Source organism: Semicossyphus pulcher, unplaced genomic scaffold (genome assembly GCF_022749685.1).
Source record: "Semicossyphus pulcher isolate SPU_LCO1_2020_fin unplaced genomic scaffold, fSemPul1.0.p SCAF_20, whole genome shotgun sequence".
NCBI classification, from domain to species: Eukaryota; Metazoa; Chordata; class Actinopteri; order Labriformes; family Labridae; genus Semicossyphus; species Semicossyphus pulcher.
In genome coordinates, this window is record NW_027211694.1 from 19,245,482 (window position 1) to 19,263,304 (window position 17,823).

Below are 17,823 nucleotides of genomic sequence, written 5' to 3' on the forward strand. Positions count from 1 at the left end.
ATTTTGCGTATAACATGAATCATATATAATCGCTTTCTTATGGCATAGCACCAACAGTGGTTGGTGCATCTTACCACACCCCATTTTAAGTCCTAGAGGCCCACAAGTGCTACTAATACAGTATGGACGCTAGGTGTGAACAAATCTGCTATTTGCACTTTGCACCTTTTTGCACTGCAGAAAGACTGGGCACTTTGTTTTTGTGACGATCAGGGGAGCATTAAGTAAAGCCAGTACATCTCACTGATTCCCCCAATGAATCTTTGCAGATCACAGCGGGGGAGATTGAGGTAAAGTGACGCAAATAGTTCAGGAGGGATTATAAGCTTTGAACACAACAGGGCAGTTAGATGCTGAGTCAAAAGTCATATTTAAATATATCCTCCAGATACTTTTAACTGTACTTTCAAATCCGTAGTTTTATGTGTTTTTATGATACTGACTGCTTTATTTTTTTATTACACTGTATATGTAAAGGCCCAACTAGGGAAAAAGTTCAAATTAGCTAAAGCTCTAAACTCTTCTTGCAACACATCAGTTTCGTGCTCTGTACTGGAACTATGTTAAATTTTATTGTTTCTATCAAATAGAGTAAATTCAAATTCACGAGTATCTTAAAGTCCAACAGAAATCACATTTAGTTATCCCAAACTACTGAAGTAGTTCTGTTTGGCCCTTCTGACTCCACCAGTCAGATCTGTCATGAACTTGTGCCCACTATCAACATGTGTAAAAACCTCTGCATAAAACCTGCCAGATCTTTAACAGGTACATAAAAGCCTGAGCATTACTCCCCCGTACTCGCCTCCCTCTACTGGCTCCCTGTCAATTTTTGAATTCATTTTTAAAATTGTATTTCTTGTTATGAAGTCACTTCATGGATCGGCTCTCTCATATTTATCAGAACTCTTATTTTTTATTTCATTTTTATATTTGTTGGTGATCATTTGTTGTGTGTTTTTACAGTTTTATCTGCCACTGCCTGCGAAGCACTTTGGTAAGCTCACATTGTTTTAATGTGCTATACAAATACATTTGACTTGACTTGACTGAAGTGTGTTTTGGGCATCATTTTGTTGGGCATCATTTGGTTTTAGGAAATAGTTTCAATATTTGTCACCTATTTGTTCATTTTGTGTCTTCAGTGGGAAGAAATGGGAACCAGTAGTTTGGAACACAGCGATGGTTTTAAAATTGCAACAAAAGATTTTTGTAAAGAAAATTACCCAGAAACTCATATTGCATTCATTTGCAACATAAACGTGACCGTTATCTGAGACACATTAAAAGACAGTTAAAAAGAGTAGCCTGAAATCCGACCAATATTCAACATTTCATACAGGGTCCACTTTTAAAGTGTTCCCAGGAAAACCAAGTTCTCACCTTCAGTAGGTCCAGGTAACCAAGAATAAAGATGAAGACAAACACAACCAGGAAGAGGAAGCAGCACTTTGGAAGGTTTTTGCAGAACTTGTGTCTTATACAACCTTTGACCTCCATGTTTGGGGATCAGTCCTCCTCTGGTTCTGAATTAATACATACAACAAAAAAACAATTGGTAACTCAATCATTGTTAAGCTAATAATATGATTTTATTAGCTAAAATTTTAACTTAATCGTTAAGGTCCATATGAATGCCCCTCTTTGTGGGCATAAATATATTGTATAATATTGTATACATGAGGCCACAATTTATGATCTCGTGTGCACAAGATTGTAAATCGAAGAAACTTTGACATGCTTGACTGCTTGACTTGCAGAAAAACAAACAAACTTGTCAGACTGGTATGTCAAGTGACACCCAGGTGTTTTAATAGTAGTTTGTATGACAGGTTTTAAAAGAGTTAGAGTTGTGTTTTCTTCTACAAATACAGGGATTAAGGTCACTAATTACATTTACTCAAATATTGTACAGTTTTGAAGCACTGGTTCTTTAGGTGTTACTGTGGTCAGTGAACTTTTGGGCCTTTGAATTTTCCTTTAGAAACAGAAAACAAATGTTTCTGCTTTATAAAAGGAGAAAAAGAAATTTAGTGGTATTTCAATTATGTATCTGCCAATTCTGACCAGGAAAACTGAAAATGACTTGTTTTTCATTTTGAAATGAAAATCAAATAACTATTTGGTTTTTGGTTTTTGATTTCTGTTTCTAAAATTCAAAGACCAAAAAGTACACTGACCCTGTTCTCTATACTTCTACTCTACATTCCAGATTCAGAAACTACTTTTTATTCATCAAAATTAATCTGTAAGTTTCAGTAACTATACAGATTAAGATAAATACAATTAACATATAAATGATGATGTCTAAGATCATATACATTAAGTAGTTCTAATTAGCCCGGGTTATCAGCTTCAACAAAAAGTCATATCAATGCCTCAATAAAATATAGAAATATGATGTAAACTGTTGAAACTAACAATTTTGTTTTATGACTGCTTTTAATTTTGGTATTTTAAGTATATTTTGATGCCATTACTTCTTAACTTAAGTAACATTTTGGATGATGATACCAAGTAGATGTAATAGAGTACAAATTACAATTTCCTTCTGAAATGTATTGGAGCAGTACAAAGCAGCAAATCGGTACAGAAAAACTGAAATACAAATACGTGAAGAGTATACGAGAAGGGTTGTTGGAAACTTTTAGTTTTCACAATGTCTATAAAATGAAACTTCTATTACACTCAAAGGAATATTATGTGTCTTACCTCAGCAGTGATTTATTGAGAGAGAAGAGAGTTTTTTGTCTCTTCATTTAATTCCTTCGTAGTCAGACACTGTAGTAGTAGTGAAGAAAAGTGTACATTGGTCAAATTGTTTAAAGTCGTAGTCAGAGGGCTGGGCTACCAAAGAAAGCTAAAACTTGTGAAACATCCTGTTGGACAAGCTTTATCACAGCTTATCACCTCCTTCTCCCCCAACACCTCCACAGCCCCCTCCCCTCACACCACAGCAACAACTCTCTCTATCATGGAGAGAGATGTTAACAGGATTTTTAAGAGACAGAACCCCCGCAAAGCAGCCGGACCGGACTCTGTCTCCCACTCCACCCTAAAGCACTGTGCCGATCAGCTGTCTCCGGTGTTCACAAACATCTTCAACACCTCATTAGAGACCTGCCACGTGCCAGCCTGCTTCAAGGCCTCCACCGTCATTCCTGTCCCCAAAAAGCCAAGGACCACAGGACTTAATGACTACAGACCCGTCGCCCTGACCTCTGTGGTAATGAAGTCCTTTGAGCGCCTGGTGCTCTCACACCTCAAAGACATCCCAGACCCTCTCCTGGACCCTCTCCTGTCTCTGACACCAGGACCATCAGCACCGGCTCCCCTCAAGGCTGCGTTTTGTAAAACCACAAAATGTATTCAATGATTACATTTAAGAATAATACATAAATGGAATTTATGCATAAAATTAACATACTAAGATCTGCCATTATGAACATAACATGGTGAGTCGAGGTGAAAGGAAAAATGTCATTTTAATCCTTTTCGATCACATCCCCGGTCATATTGTGCATCTATTTGACAATATAGGGCAAAAAAAATACAGAAAATCAATTTCTTCGTATTCTTATATCAAAATCAGATCATTTTTTCTTCCGGTAAAACTAAATTTTATGCGTGCTCACGTAAGCTAGCACCAAACAATTTCAACCAATCAATCTGCAACTCTAGCCGCAGAGCACCAAGAACATTCGGTCAGTTAGCTAGCTACTGCGCTGTGGAGAACGTCTGTCTACGCCCACTTCTCAACAATCAAATCAAATCCCTCTAATGATATGTCCCGCCTGCATGTCCTGTTGCTGATATCTCCTATGCTGATTGGCCCATTCACGTGCCAGTCAAGCACCCTGATGACCAATCATGTCGCTACATTTTCGGGACTAATAGTTTTTCCCGCTCTCTCCACTCGACGACTGCAGAGTGAAGACCAGAGATCGTCAGAGGACTAGAGGGAAAGACTACAGTATGAGTTGAGCTTTGGAGCTTTCTCTTCCAGTCAAGTTATTAGTTGCTGCTTGTTCCAGTGGATGTTTCCACATGCTAGCAAGCAAATTGGCTTCATGCTATTTCCCTTGTTTCTGGTCATATGCAGCCACCTACTGTTTAGCCACTGTATAGCCTAAGCCTATTCATTAAGACTAAGATGGATATGTAACTGGCAAGCGTAGAGATTGTTGTTTGATTCTTGATACACCTTGTAATAACTGATGTCAATGGATGTGTAATTAAGCGTACACTGTTATTCTTTAATTTCTTAAAACAGAACCACATTTACATAACAAGTGGAGTGGTGTGAGTTTACTGGTGGGGACAATTTCTCATAAGAATTAAAATAAAACAGTATAATAAACATTTAAACCCACAGGCTTTATTCAACCCAAAAATGTTCAATAATATCATGAATGAACTAATGAAAAACAAACGTGGAAATGAACAAAAGATGGGAAGATGCTGGGTCAGCCATGCGATGGACTGTCGCTCCCAGCACATCCCCCTAAACTAACTATAACCAGGAAGACTAACATAAAACAAAAGACGAAAAACTGGACTTGTCAGGGTTCATTGTTCCCAAAAAGGTGAGGACCCAGAATTAAATGATTTAATAAAACAAAAATCCAACTGAAGAGCCAACAAAAACAGGCAAAACCACAAGGAGCCGGGTAATCCAAAATCCCAAATCCCAAATGATACATCGGCAAACACAGGAAGACATGTGTAGGGTTTTCACAGACAAAGACAATGAACCAGCACAGAGACAGGGGAGCACAAAGACTAAATAAACCTAGGAGGTGAGGCTAATCAGACACAGGTGAGACAATCAAGGGCAGGTGAAAACAATCAAACAAGCAGGAAACACAAAGGCAGGAAGTGGATCAACACGAGAGACAAGGTGACAAAGTAAAACAGGAAATGATCTAACCAAAGAGACACAAGTGAAATACTCAACTAAACAAGACTAACTACTGACAAGAACACAGAATAAACTAAATACAAAACTAAACGACGAGAACTCATGACATTAGACAAAGTGACAATGTGAAACAATAATAACTGAACACAGAAATACAAGACAAAACCAGAACTAAACTAGAAACTCATGACAGGACTACCAGAGATCTTCAGCCCAAACTAAAACAACAAACTCCCACAACAAAACCAAGCAATCAAACAAATTTCACTCAGGCCGAGCAGTCGCAGGGGGTGTGTGAGGCCCTGTGCGCATAGGCGCCGATTTATGTTTCTACCGGTGGGTGCTCAAAACAGTTGAATGTCCCACCCCCCCGCCCAAGTTAACCTTCTGAAATCACCATAGCCTCCATGTCTGGTTGCTATACGGATTTATTTTTATATTATTGATTCGATCTTATTGAGCCAAAGACAGAAGAGGAGCAGAGCTAACACAGATCTGTGTGTTTCTCATGCTCTGACGTCTGTGGTTAAAAAGGAAAAAAATAACTGAATTCTGATTTTTACCGTCTATTACCATGGCAACGACTGAAGCTTTGAAGCATGCGGGTCAGCCCTAAGCCACCTTCAATTCAATATGTCTCTTTCTCTATCTCTCTGTTTCTTTACAGAGAAATTAAGTGGGTGGTAAGCAAACTGTATCTAAGTTTTTAATACGGGACAATCCTGAAACGACTAGGGCAGGGGTCATCAACTAGATTTGTCCAATGGCCAGATTTTTTCTAAACAGACACTGTGGGGGCCAAACTCTCAAAAAATAAAAAAAAATAATATTTAGGCCTAATTAGCAGGGTTTCCGTTAGAAATGAATCTGTGCCGGTCCACGTGTCCTGGAAGTTTTCAATGTTCCTGACAAATGGGTGAAATTACGGTCAAATATTATCTGCTCATCATCACTGGCTTAGAGTAAGGATTTTAGCAAGTCTATGCTGTCAAACCTGCAGTCTAAAGACCTAGAAGTCGTAGATGAGTTCCTAGCAAGAGGTTACTAAAGGGTATGTGTAAATACCTTAATTCCTCAGGAGCCCCTTTTTCTTCTGTGCTTTGTCGTTTAACGCCTCTTTCTGACCTTTTCTTCCATGATGAAATTCCAATGTCACCGCTCCCTGACCCTTGGGTTGGCTACCCCCTTCATTGATGGTTGCAAAGAAACGACGAGATCCTGGTTCCCCCGAAAGCTGTACGATCTATACCTGAGCTGTGGCCTGCCCCAATAAGGAAATCTTGGCTGCCCAAAGTTCCTACAGTCCTTGATGCTTGACTAATATCTGTAACAGCTTTGCTGCATAATTCAGTCATTGCATTTCAGGTGGTTTGCTGGGTTTAGAGCAGTCATATCTTTACTAACAATTGCTAATATGCTGGTAGGATAACAATTTTCTCTAGGAATTATATTTATCATGCAGCGCGGTGCTCATGAGAATTGCCACTAGGCGGGGTCTGAGGCCCAAACTTAGCACTGTCACTAGGTAGTATATTCCTCATGTAGCCGCGGTGCTTATGGGGAATGGCCACAAGGCAGGTGCCTAGTCTCACACATAGAGGTTCACTAGGTAGTATATTTCTCATGTAGCCGCGGTGCTTATGAGGAATGGCCACAAGGCGGGGTGCCTAGGCCAGCACATAGAAGATCCTCACAGCTTTAGTGTCAGGCTCCGCATATCTGCAGTTTTGGGGGGTTTAAGATATTATCTCATCACTCCTCAATTTCTGCATGTAGAATAAATCAGCGAGGAGTGATGAGGTCGGAGCCTAGACGCCAAACAAGCTATGTTCTGCTGCAATAAACATTTCAAACTAAAACAACGTGAGTTGTTTGACTGAACTATAATTTTGTTCAAAAATTAATATATGATACGCCTAATGTTGCACTTTCAACCTGCGGAGGAGTCGTGCATGAGACAGCCATCACTCTGTCTGTCCGTCACTGTTAACAAGGACTCCCGTCTACAGTTCACAGGAGCCCAGTGCACCAGCTGGGCGTAAAAAATAGGTCTAATCTCTTACGTCAGACATAGCTATGACCAACTTCTTGATTGGAATTCATATGGAGTGCAGCAAGTCTAACTGGCGCCGATCGTAGCTGCGCCCGGTCTCATGATGTGCGTCCACGTGAACACTCGAAAAGCGGTGACTGTTACCAAGCAATGAAGATGAGGCAACATAAATAATTAAGCATGCAGTTGTCCAATGTACATTTTTCTTATCTCCCTCTTTTGTTTTTCAAAGGCCCTACTGGCACAAAATCTGAGCTCAATCAGCACCTGCAGGGCGGGGACAGCGCCGCATTTCTGTCCAACACATGCTGCAGCTGAGGGGAGAGCTCTTTAATTCTTTCCAACAGGACTTGTCTGACAGAACGAAACCTGTCGATCAACTTACTGCCTGATCACGGATGACACTCTCATTTTAACACCCTTTTATTTAAGTCTCACCTAAGTCTAACCAGTAAAAAAACGGCAATTACCGGATAACAGAAACCCAGGTATTATTTTGCGGGCCGTATGGGAAGCTTTGGCAGGCCGGATGTGGCCCGCGGGCTGCCAGTTGACGATCACTGGACTAGAGGGAGAGACAGCGGCAATACTGTAATCATGCAGCGCAGTGATGACACCTATCTGTGTGTGTTTCTCATGCTCTGCCCCTGACTCAATAGGGTTGCGATCTGTCCTGTATTTCTGTGAACCAGCTTTATAAAGGATAAACTACATCTCCACATGCTGTAAATGAGATTATTATTAGGGTTGGGTATCGTTTGGATTTTATGGATTCTGATTCTGCTTACTGATTCCGGTTCTTAACAATTCTCAAGTCAAGTCTTTGAAGAAAAAAACGTGCAAGGCCTCGCTCCTCTAAAGAAGAGGTCTTCACAGGTCCAAAATTTCGTGCCCGAACCCTAAGAGACCCGATATTGTGCGATCCGGAACCGAACCGGACATGTCTATCATTTGAAAGCTGGGACCTGAACTTTGCACAACCGAGAAATGCCGGACCCGACCCGAACCTATTCCGTGCACAGTTACTATAAAGTATAAGCTACCTCTCCACATGCTGTCATATGTCCATATGCTGTGTAGTTAATAAATTTCACTGATAAACACAGAGATGTAGAGGTGCATCAGGCAATTTTATATCATGTCATCACTTCAGTCTGTACTCACCCGATCCCTCCCTCCCTCCCTCCCTCTGTGCTCTTGCGCAGCAACTCTACCCGTCTTTGTGCTGCGAGTCCGCTTCACATTTTTTTGTATTATAGTATGATGTGTTTTAAAGTCTTATTACGATGCATAATGGAATTGACCAACAGGAATTTCATTTCAGAATCATTTTGGGTCAACCACATCCTTGAAAATATTATATGTAGTAAAAAACAAATGCAGGATTCAAAGCCTCATTCAAATATTCAAGTGACCTGTTTTGAACCTGCACTTCAAAGAATTGGAATCGAGAATCGTTAAAGCCCCTGGAAACTCCACTTGAAATAGCAAAAATGCATATATGATATCAGTTGTGAGTGTGTCATAAAGCATCCACAAAAATCTGAGTGCAAATAAACGTTCAGAACCACTAGAAAATCTTCTTGAAAAACAGCTCGTTTGGCTGTGTAGACAATTTCTCAGGACTGTGTAGGCGTGGCAGCTCCCGTGTTGATTGACACCTGCCGGGGTCTGAGTTCTCATGGCAACTGTCAACACAACAATGGCGCATGGGAAAGCAGTGTTTCCTCTAGGATTTTTTTCAGCAGCAGGGTAGAGGGTGTTGTACCACCCAGGTGCGCATGTGCACATCATATCAAAACTATTGCTGTCAGGTGATTCAAAAAATTAATCTAATTAATTACAGGCTTTGTAATTAATTGATTTCAATTAATCTCATATATCAATGATTTCTGTGAGAAGCACATAACATGTAGACTTACCCTCTTTCTAGATGGTTATTTCTTACTTCCACACTTTAATTGTACTTTCTTCTTCACCTCATTAAGTTTTAATTCACAAACTACTTTAATCTGATCACTTGCTTCAGTCCCCCAACACACCTGCACCTCCGCTCCCTGCACCACTACTGGCCCAGCTCAACCCCCCCGCCCCCGCTTCTGTCTGTCTCTCTGTCTGCTGTGTTGACTGTCTTCATCAGCAGTCTGTTTAATTAAGTCACAAAAGTTACATATTTTCTCTTTTGCAATTCAGTTCTCACAGCACGTGAGTCGCGTGTGCACGAGGGACGTTATTAATGACGGAGTGATCTAAACGATCGATCGTTACCAAATGACATCTCCTTTTATAAGCTTTATAAAGCGTGACAATCAATGTATTTACAGTAGGGACGTACGGAGTTAGACAGACAATATCTCCTCATTTCAGTATAATATTGTGTAGCTTGCTGGAGGGAGATCGCCAGGGAGCTGAAAGTTTGATACTGAGCGCACAGCTGATATGGGCACGTGGATTGTTTACATTGCGTATTAGAACTGCTTATGTATGCCGATGTCAGCGATGTGGAGCGGACCCTCTTTTGCTGTTAGAAGTAAACTGGTTCCGCTGTTGTTTATGTGGTTGCCAAGACTTCACGAGTTCACTTTTTCAGTGCTCTTCCTCAATGAGGAGAGGATGGACGATCATTGATTTGCAGTGGAAATCTCCAAAGAGTCGTTCAATTACAACTTCTGAAGCAGCGGCTGCAACAATTCATTAAATGTATGTAGCGGAAACACTGCTTCTTCTCCAAGTCCGCCCCATTTAGAAAATAAAAGAATGACACGTTGTCATCTCAGGTGGTGGATGTGCACCCGGGGACAGCAGACACAGGCATGATGGGGAAAAAAGGCGATCCTTAGGTATATAACTGCAACAGGTATGTGCAGAGATGTTCAAGGTATGTGGACACGAGTTAGCGCAGACTCAGAGAGAGGGATTGATCGCGAGCCCAGAAGTGTTAGTGTGAACTGCTGTTGATCATTTCACGATTGGTTCGAGTAAATTTATGACGAATAAATAAATATCTTCACTGACCACACCCAATTTAACCCCAGCGTCAGGGAAGTTAACAAAGTAAGAATGACAATAACTCCAGTTTGGATTAAAAGTCATTTCTAAAACTTCTAACATGCTTACAAGTATGTACATAAGACTTTAAATTGAGAAGGATTTTGTGGATTTGGGTTTCCAGGGGCTTTAAGAACCAGAATCGATAAGCAGAATCTGAAGCAGAATCGTTAAAATCAATACCCTAGCAAAACGATACCCAACCCTAGTGCTCATTGCACTCAGGTGCGCAGCAGTCAGAAGGAGAAGGGAGACCAGAGAAACAGGGAGAATGAGAACAGGGCAAAACCAAAACGGGCCACACGTAACAAGCATTCACCACTGTTTTTTATGAAAGCCAAGTTAACTTGGAGCTGTTTTCAGCCCTGTTCCGTCACTAAAATAAAATAATCATACCTACTTAGTTTATGCATGGACTGCTGAAGGAAAATCCAGCACTTAGTAGAAACACAGGAGAACAAAAAAACGTGTGGGAGAAATTCAAGCAAATGGGTGTTGGCTGAATTTCCCAAAAGTCTCTCATTGACCAAATCCACATCTAGCTGCCTTTTTGGGGGCACACGTAGGTCAAGAGAACATCAATCATATTCTTAATAATGGGAGGTTGTGGATGAAGCAAATGTGGCAGGTGGTGAGCCAGAGTCATCTCCCAGGCGTCCACCAGATGAACATTAAGTCCTTTAAACATGGCTCTGAGGACCTTGTCTTCCTGTAGGGAGTACCAGTCACTGTTGATAAGCGCCGAACTAAGTGTCAAAGTTTTAGGGTTTGGAGTCCTGATGACAACCAGAGTACCTGGAGACCTGTTCAGCAAATGCACCACTGCCCTGCGGATGCTCTGAAGCCGTCGGATGTAGAGCTCAACTGGGAAAGTACCGAAGTGAGCCCAGACGCCAAAAACTATGACAGTGTTGTCACCGCCAGTTAACCCATCTATTTCATTGGCAATGTAATGCAGCGCACTGCTTGACATGGTGTAAGAACGAAGAGGAAGACCGTGGCAGCGGTATGTTGCCAAGAATTTGTTTGCTTTGTCCAACAACATGAAAGGTCCTGCTTGTCTCATGCTGTACAGGTTGAACTCCTTGGCATCTGAAAAAAGTACAGAGGGGAGAGGTTAAGCAGAGGTGTAAACAAAATAAAACTGTTGCCAGAAATCCCTGTGGATCAGCTACCTGGTAGGAAAGCATCGAGGTATTCAAACCACTGCCTGATGGTGGAGTCTCCATACAGGTGGACAATCTTGCCTTTCAGACACTGATTGACGGCAGAGGTGGTGTTGAATTGGCGAACTTTGATTCCACCTAGTGCTCTCCACACACCCTGGTAGTAATAGCCAGAAACTCCAGACTTCCCAATGCTTTCCTTGTCCTCAGGTTGACCTGAGAGAAAAGGATGTGGGAAGAGTTATTTTATATTTTACTGATTGTAAATGCCTGTCTGATCTAATGAGGTTCAGTTTAAGCAATACTCAAATATTGTGCATTTATTGGACTTTGTACAGCTGCAGATAAAAACATGTATGTGCTTCTTACTGTGATCAACTCTAATTTAGTAGTTTTGAAATAAATTAGCACTTTGGCTACACAGGCAATGCAAAGTACAATCAGCCCATTCTTGGTTTTCTTCTTTTCCTGTGACTTGTTTAGACAAAAGGGAAAATATGGAACACTATCAGCCTTATTAGTTACAAAAGTTGCCTTTTCAGGGATCAAAACCTAAACTGACTTAACATCACACACCAACCTTTGAGTATGGTCTTCCAGAAATAATAATAATGCAAAAGCTAAAATAAGAGATCCATTTTGACTGCCTTGGATTCTAGTGTATCTACTAATAGCAGCCACTGAAACTAACATGAAAATGTTCATCATTTAAGCAGATCATTGGCAGTTGTTAACTTGTAATAAAAAGTTCTAGCTCTTGAGCTGTGTTTTTATGGTTTAATGAGCCTTTTATGGGATATCATTACTCCGGAGCAACTACATACACAGCGACTCTTTTCTGCCAACACTTTGCTCTGGCGTCAATACAGAGCTAGGTTGTGTGCGATTTTTCCAGACACTTTTACTTTCATGGTCTTAAGCACATAAGGTTATGAATTGTTATCATAGGTAACGGTGAAGGTAGGAAAGATCCTGCTTTACCTTTCCTTTGAGGCAAAACAGCGACGTTAGCAGGTCCTGAAGCCTTAATGAAGACTTTCATGTTGACACCCCTGAAGAAAAGCTCACATAATAAAGTATCTCATACACACATTCAACATGTAAAACCAACGTCATGTTATTTATCAGAAGAAAATGCTTTAACATTCAATAATTCTTCTTCCTTAGTTGGACTTTGAAGATATGCTGTCTACTTTGTTAATATAAGTCAACGAATTGATTCAGACTGTTTTTTGTTATTCTTACTCTGGTAACATCTTTAGACTCAATCTTTACTGCCTGTTGTTACAAACTGGACATATTACACCAAGAAGAAACATAGTTAGCTCTACTGTATATATATATATATATATATATAAATATGTATTATAATTGAAACTAAATTAACTTTTTTCTCTCTCCTCCCTCACCTTTGGAAAAGCTTATCCTCTGTGGCCTTGAGTGTTTGGAGTTCTTTGGTGTCTCCTTTCACATGGTTAATCCTGTCATCACAGCTCAGCTCTTCTGGCTTGTAGCAGAACCAAGGCTCACCCGTACGGAGGTCTGTGAAGTTGCACAGTGGCTGCCCGGTTTCACGTAGGCAGACGTTACAGATGGTAGTTTGAGAAATTGAGCCTGAGCGGAAGAGGCTCTTGAAGGAAACCCTATCAGGCTCTTCTTTGTTCAGCCTGCGCAGCACTGTGACAGCCTCACTTGGGTGAACCAGCGTCACCTGATAGTACAGAGAACCAGAGTTTTCACTCAGTCATGTCAAGTTACCCGGCAGCTTACTTCATAGAGCAAATGTTTACTGATTAGCTACATGAAGCTAGCAACAGTTGTTAACGTGCTACTGACAGTTTTAAGGTGAGAAAAACTACAGCTGGTGATTAGAAATAAGAAGAAGCATTGTTTTTTTTGTTGTTTCTTTGAGTCAGTAGAGAGGAGCGAGGAGTTATCACAGTTATATTACAAACTGTCTGCCCAAGGATAATTCATAGATTAGCAAACTAAATAGTTAAGCACAGAATGAAATTGTTGTGTATGAGCCACATCGGTACCGGTCGTGGCTGTAGTTTAATGGCAGTTACGACAGTCTGCCAGAAACAAGTGTTGTAAAAATCAGGAGGTTTTTCAGAGTTGTGATGTGCAGAGCACAATAAAGTAAAGTGTGTAAATTGGAGATGCGGTCCGCACGTTCTTCAACACAACAGAAATTAACCTGGCACCCTCTTGTTAGCGAGTACAACTGGTCCTCTTACCACTACAGCCAGCCATTCTAAGTGACAAAAAACAATCCTGACATTTATGTACGGGCACCACAAATCAATCAGTGACAAACACTCGACTAGCTAACAAGCCAGGTAAAGCAAGTGCAGACACAGTTACCTGCTAGTATGTGCTAACAGTTGAATAAAATTATACTAGATATTCACTCACCAAAAAATATGGAGCAAGGACTTCTTGGGCAGTCATATAGTGCATTAACTACACAACTAGCCAATTAATTGATTGATAAAAATAAAAACAAGAATACTCTTAATTAAAGCCTAAATATTAAAACCCTGTTTTAAGTTTCTATGGTTTAAAGAAATATCGTCAAGAGTCTAAAAACATAAGAACCAAGCTGTAAACATGTTTATTTGGGTAGTAAAGTTGGGCATTTAACATGGAGATCAGTGGAGATTGGCTCGCTATTAGAGGCAGCCTCCAGTGGTTATTAAAGGTACTGCAGTTTTTGGCATTTTCACAATGACTTAATTTATTGGTTCTGGAAGTTGACACTTGTTAGCAACAGTAAGTCAGTGGGGAGAGGTTTATATAACATATTTTAAACACCTATAGAACAATTACATTTAAAGAGATAGCCTTTAGCATTACCTCAACCTGTGCACTTCCTTCCCAGAGTAAAGAGAATACAGCAGAGTAGGAGCCATTGAGGTGATCCACCACTTTCCCGGCCACACCTGCTCCAAGTGTCTTGTTGTGCAACCGTGCAATTAAGACATCTCCTCCAGACTTCTTGGCTTGACCTTGGAAGTCGTATATTTTGATCATAACCTCCAGCTGATCCCCTACATGCCACTGCCCCCCCTCCCTCTTCCCTGGGAGAATGGTGAAGGTGCTGTGGGCAGGATCACTTGTCTGCTTCAGTGGAAGAGGAGCTGGCAAAAGTGGAGTTTCTGGCCAAGCAATCGAGTCTAATATGAGGCGTTCCTCTAGAGCGTCTGTAGAGGACAGTGGTTGGAAGGTGCAGAAGCCATGATGCTTCTGAGGATCAGTGGTAGCTCCCTGGAGGTTGATGGTGGAGATTTCTTCATACTTTAACTGGCAGGGGGTTGAGACAGAAAGATTGTGACAAAGATGCCTTAAACAAATGTAAGAAAAGCAAATGAACTAAATAAAACAAAAAGGGCAAGAAGGACATTTTTTTCTGCTCTACACAACAAAATGACACAATATTTATGGATGGTAACAATCGTTGATCTGTTAGTTGTAAGCTGCTGGAATTCACTCTTAAATAGTTCTTGTTCTTTGTAGGTCATGGCGCAAGTGCATTTAGGACCCGCTCCACTTTTGCTTGTTATATGGTGCAAAATCTGGGCACACAGTAAAGCACATATTTAGTCTCTTAATTAATCAAAGATGTATTTTGCGTATAACATGAATCATATATAATCGCTTTCTTATGGCATAGCACCAACAGTGGTTGGTGCATCTTACCACACCCCATTTTAAGTCCAAGAGGCCCACAAGGGCTACTCATACAATATGGACGCCAGGTGTGAAGAAATCTGCTATTTGCATTACGTACCTTTTTGCACTGCAGAAAGACTGGGCACTTTGTTTTTCTGACGATCAGGGGAGCATTAAGTAAAGCCAGTACATCTCACTGATTCCCCCAATGAATCTTTGCAGATCACAGCGGGGGAGATTGAGGTAAAGTGACGCAAATAGTTCAGGAGGGATTATAAGCTTTGAACACAACAGGGCAGTTAGATGCTGAGTCAAAAGTCATATTTAAATATATCCTCCAGATACTTTTAACTGTACTTTCAAATCCGTAGTTTTATGTGTTTTTATGATATTGACTGCTTTATTTTTTTATGACACTGTATACGTAAAGGCCCAACTAGGGAAAAAGTTCAAATTAGCTAAAGCTATAAACTCTTCATGCAACACATCAGTTTCGTGCTCTGTACTGGAACTATGTTAAATTTTATCGTTTCTATCAAATAGAGTAAATTCAAATTCACGAGTATCTTAAAGTCCAACAGAAATCACATTTAGTTATCCCAAACTACTGAAGTAGTTCTGTTTGGCCCTTCTGACTCCACCAGTCAGATCTGTCATGAACTTGTGCCCACTGTCAACATGTGTAAAAACCTCTGCATAAAACCTGCCAGATCTTTAACAGGTACATAAAAGCGCGAGCATTACTCCCCCGTACTCGCCTCCCTCTACTGGCTCCCTGTCAATTTTTGAATTCATTTTTAAAATTGTATTTCTTGTTATGAAGTCACTTCATGGATCGGTTCTCTCATATTTATCAGAACTCTTATTTATTATTTCATTTTTATATTTGTTGGTGATCATTTGTTGTGTGTTTTTACAGTTTTATCTGCCACTGCCTGCGAAGCACTTTGGTCAGCTCACATTGTTTTAATGTGCTATACAAATACATTTGACTTGACTTGACTGAAGTGTGTTTTGGGCATCATTTTGTTTTAGTAAATAGTTTCAATATTTGTCACCTATTTGTTCATTTTGTGTCTTCAGTGGGAAGAAATGGGAACCAGTAGTTTGGAACACAGCGATGGTTTTAAAATTGCAACAAAAGGTTTTTTTTAGAAAATTACCCAGAAACTCATATTGCATTCATTTGCAACATAAACGTGACCGTTATCTGAGACACATTAAAAGACAGTTAAAAAGAGTAGCCTGAAATCTGACCAATATTCAACATTTCATACAGGGTCCACTTTTAAAGTGTTCCCAGGAAAACCAAGCTCTCACCTTCAGTAGGTCCAGGTAACCAAGAATAGCGATGAAGACAAACACAACCAGGAAGAGGAAGCAGCACTTTGGAAGGTTTTTGCAGAACTTGTGTCTTATACAACCTTTGACCTCCATGTTTGGGGATCAGTCCTCCTCTGGTTCTGAATTAAAACATACAACAAAAAAACAATTGGTAACTCAATCATTGTTAAGCTAATAATACGATTTTTATTTGCTAAAATTTTAACTTAATTGTTAAGGTCCATATGAACGCCCCTCTTTGTGGGCATAAATATGTTGTATAATATTGTATAAATGAGGCCACAATTTATGATCTCGTGTGCACAAGATTGTAAATCGAAGAAACTTTGACATGCTTGACTGCTTGACTTGCAGAAAAACAAACAAACTTGTCAGACTGGTATGTCAAGTGACACCCAGGTGTTTTAATAGTAGTTTGTATGACAGGTTTTAAAAGAGTTAGAGTTGTGTTTTCTTCTACAAATACAGGGATTAAGGTCACTAATTACATTTACTCAAATATTGTACAGTTTTGAAGCACTGGTTCTTTAGGTGTTACTGTGGTCAGTGAACTTTTGGGCCTTTGAATTTTCCTTTAGAAACAGAAAACAAATGTTTCTGCTTTATAAAAGGAGAAAAAGAAATTTAGTGGTATTTCAATTATGTATCTGCCAATTCTGACCAGGAAAACTGAAAATGACTTGTTTTTCATTTTGAAATGAAAATCAAATAACTATTTGGTTTTTGGTTTTTGATTTCTGTTTCTAAAATTCAAAGACCAAAAAGTACACTGACCCTGTTCTCTATACTTCTACTCTACATTCCAGATTCAGAAACTACTTTTTATTCATCAAAATTAATCAAATGTAAGTTTCAGTAACTATACAGATTAAGATAAATACAATCAACATATAAATGATGATGTCTAAGATCATATACATTAAGTAGTTCTAATTAGCCCGGGTTATCAGCTTCAACAAAAAGTCATATCAATGCCTCAATAAAATATAGAAATATGATGTAAACTGTTGAAACTAACAATTTTGTTTTATGACTGCTTTTCATTTTGGTCTTTTAAGTATATTTTGATGCCATTACTTCTTGGATGATGATACCAAGTAGATGTAATGGAGTACAAATTACAATTTCCTTCTGAAATGTATTGGAGCAGTACAAAGCAGCAAATTGGTACAGAAAAACTGAAATACGAATAAGTGAAGAGTTTACGAGAAGGGTTGTTGAAAACTTTTAGTTTTCACAACGTCTATAAAATGAAACTTCTTTTACACTCAAAGGAATATTATGTGTCAGAGTCAGTCAGAGGGCTGGGTTTTTATAACACCAAAGAAAGATAAAACTTGTGAAACAACCTGTGTTGGACAAGCTATAAATGTAGTGAGCTAAGCCACCAGTTACTCGACATTACATCTAGCAGCACTGAAGCTACCCCCCAGAGAAATGTAGCAAGCTCAGCTAAAGCAACAGTGTGTAATGATGGATGGATGGATAGATAGATAGACAAAGGCTTACTGTTCAGTCCAGGTAAAAGGTGCAACCAAAAATCCAACAGAAACGGGAAACACGTAGGGAGCTGCGAAGAAAATCCAACAAATTTCAGCTAACAGGCGACAAATAGT

The 17,823-nt window shown here is 39.8% G+C and overlaps 1 protein-coding gene across 1 annotated transcript; it reads right to left on the reverse strand.

The window, feature by feature from the left end:
- Positions 1–10,560: 10,560 nt before the first annotated feature.
- On the reverse strand, positions 10,561–16,300 carry LOC138599850 (NXPE family member 3-like). The gene is made up of 6 exons (XM_069671605.1): positions 16,184–16,300; positions 14,048–14,494; positions 12,598–12,899; positions 12,170–12,240; positions 11,198–11,404; positions 10,561–11,114 (listed from the first exon to the last, which is right to left on the reverse strand). Exons 1-6 carry the CDS (start codon positions 16,298–16,300, stop codon positions 10,561–10,563), a joined length of 1,698 nt encoding a protein of 565 aa, XP_069527706.1.
- Between the last annotated feature and the right edge of the window lie 1,523 nt (positions 16,301–17,823).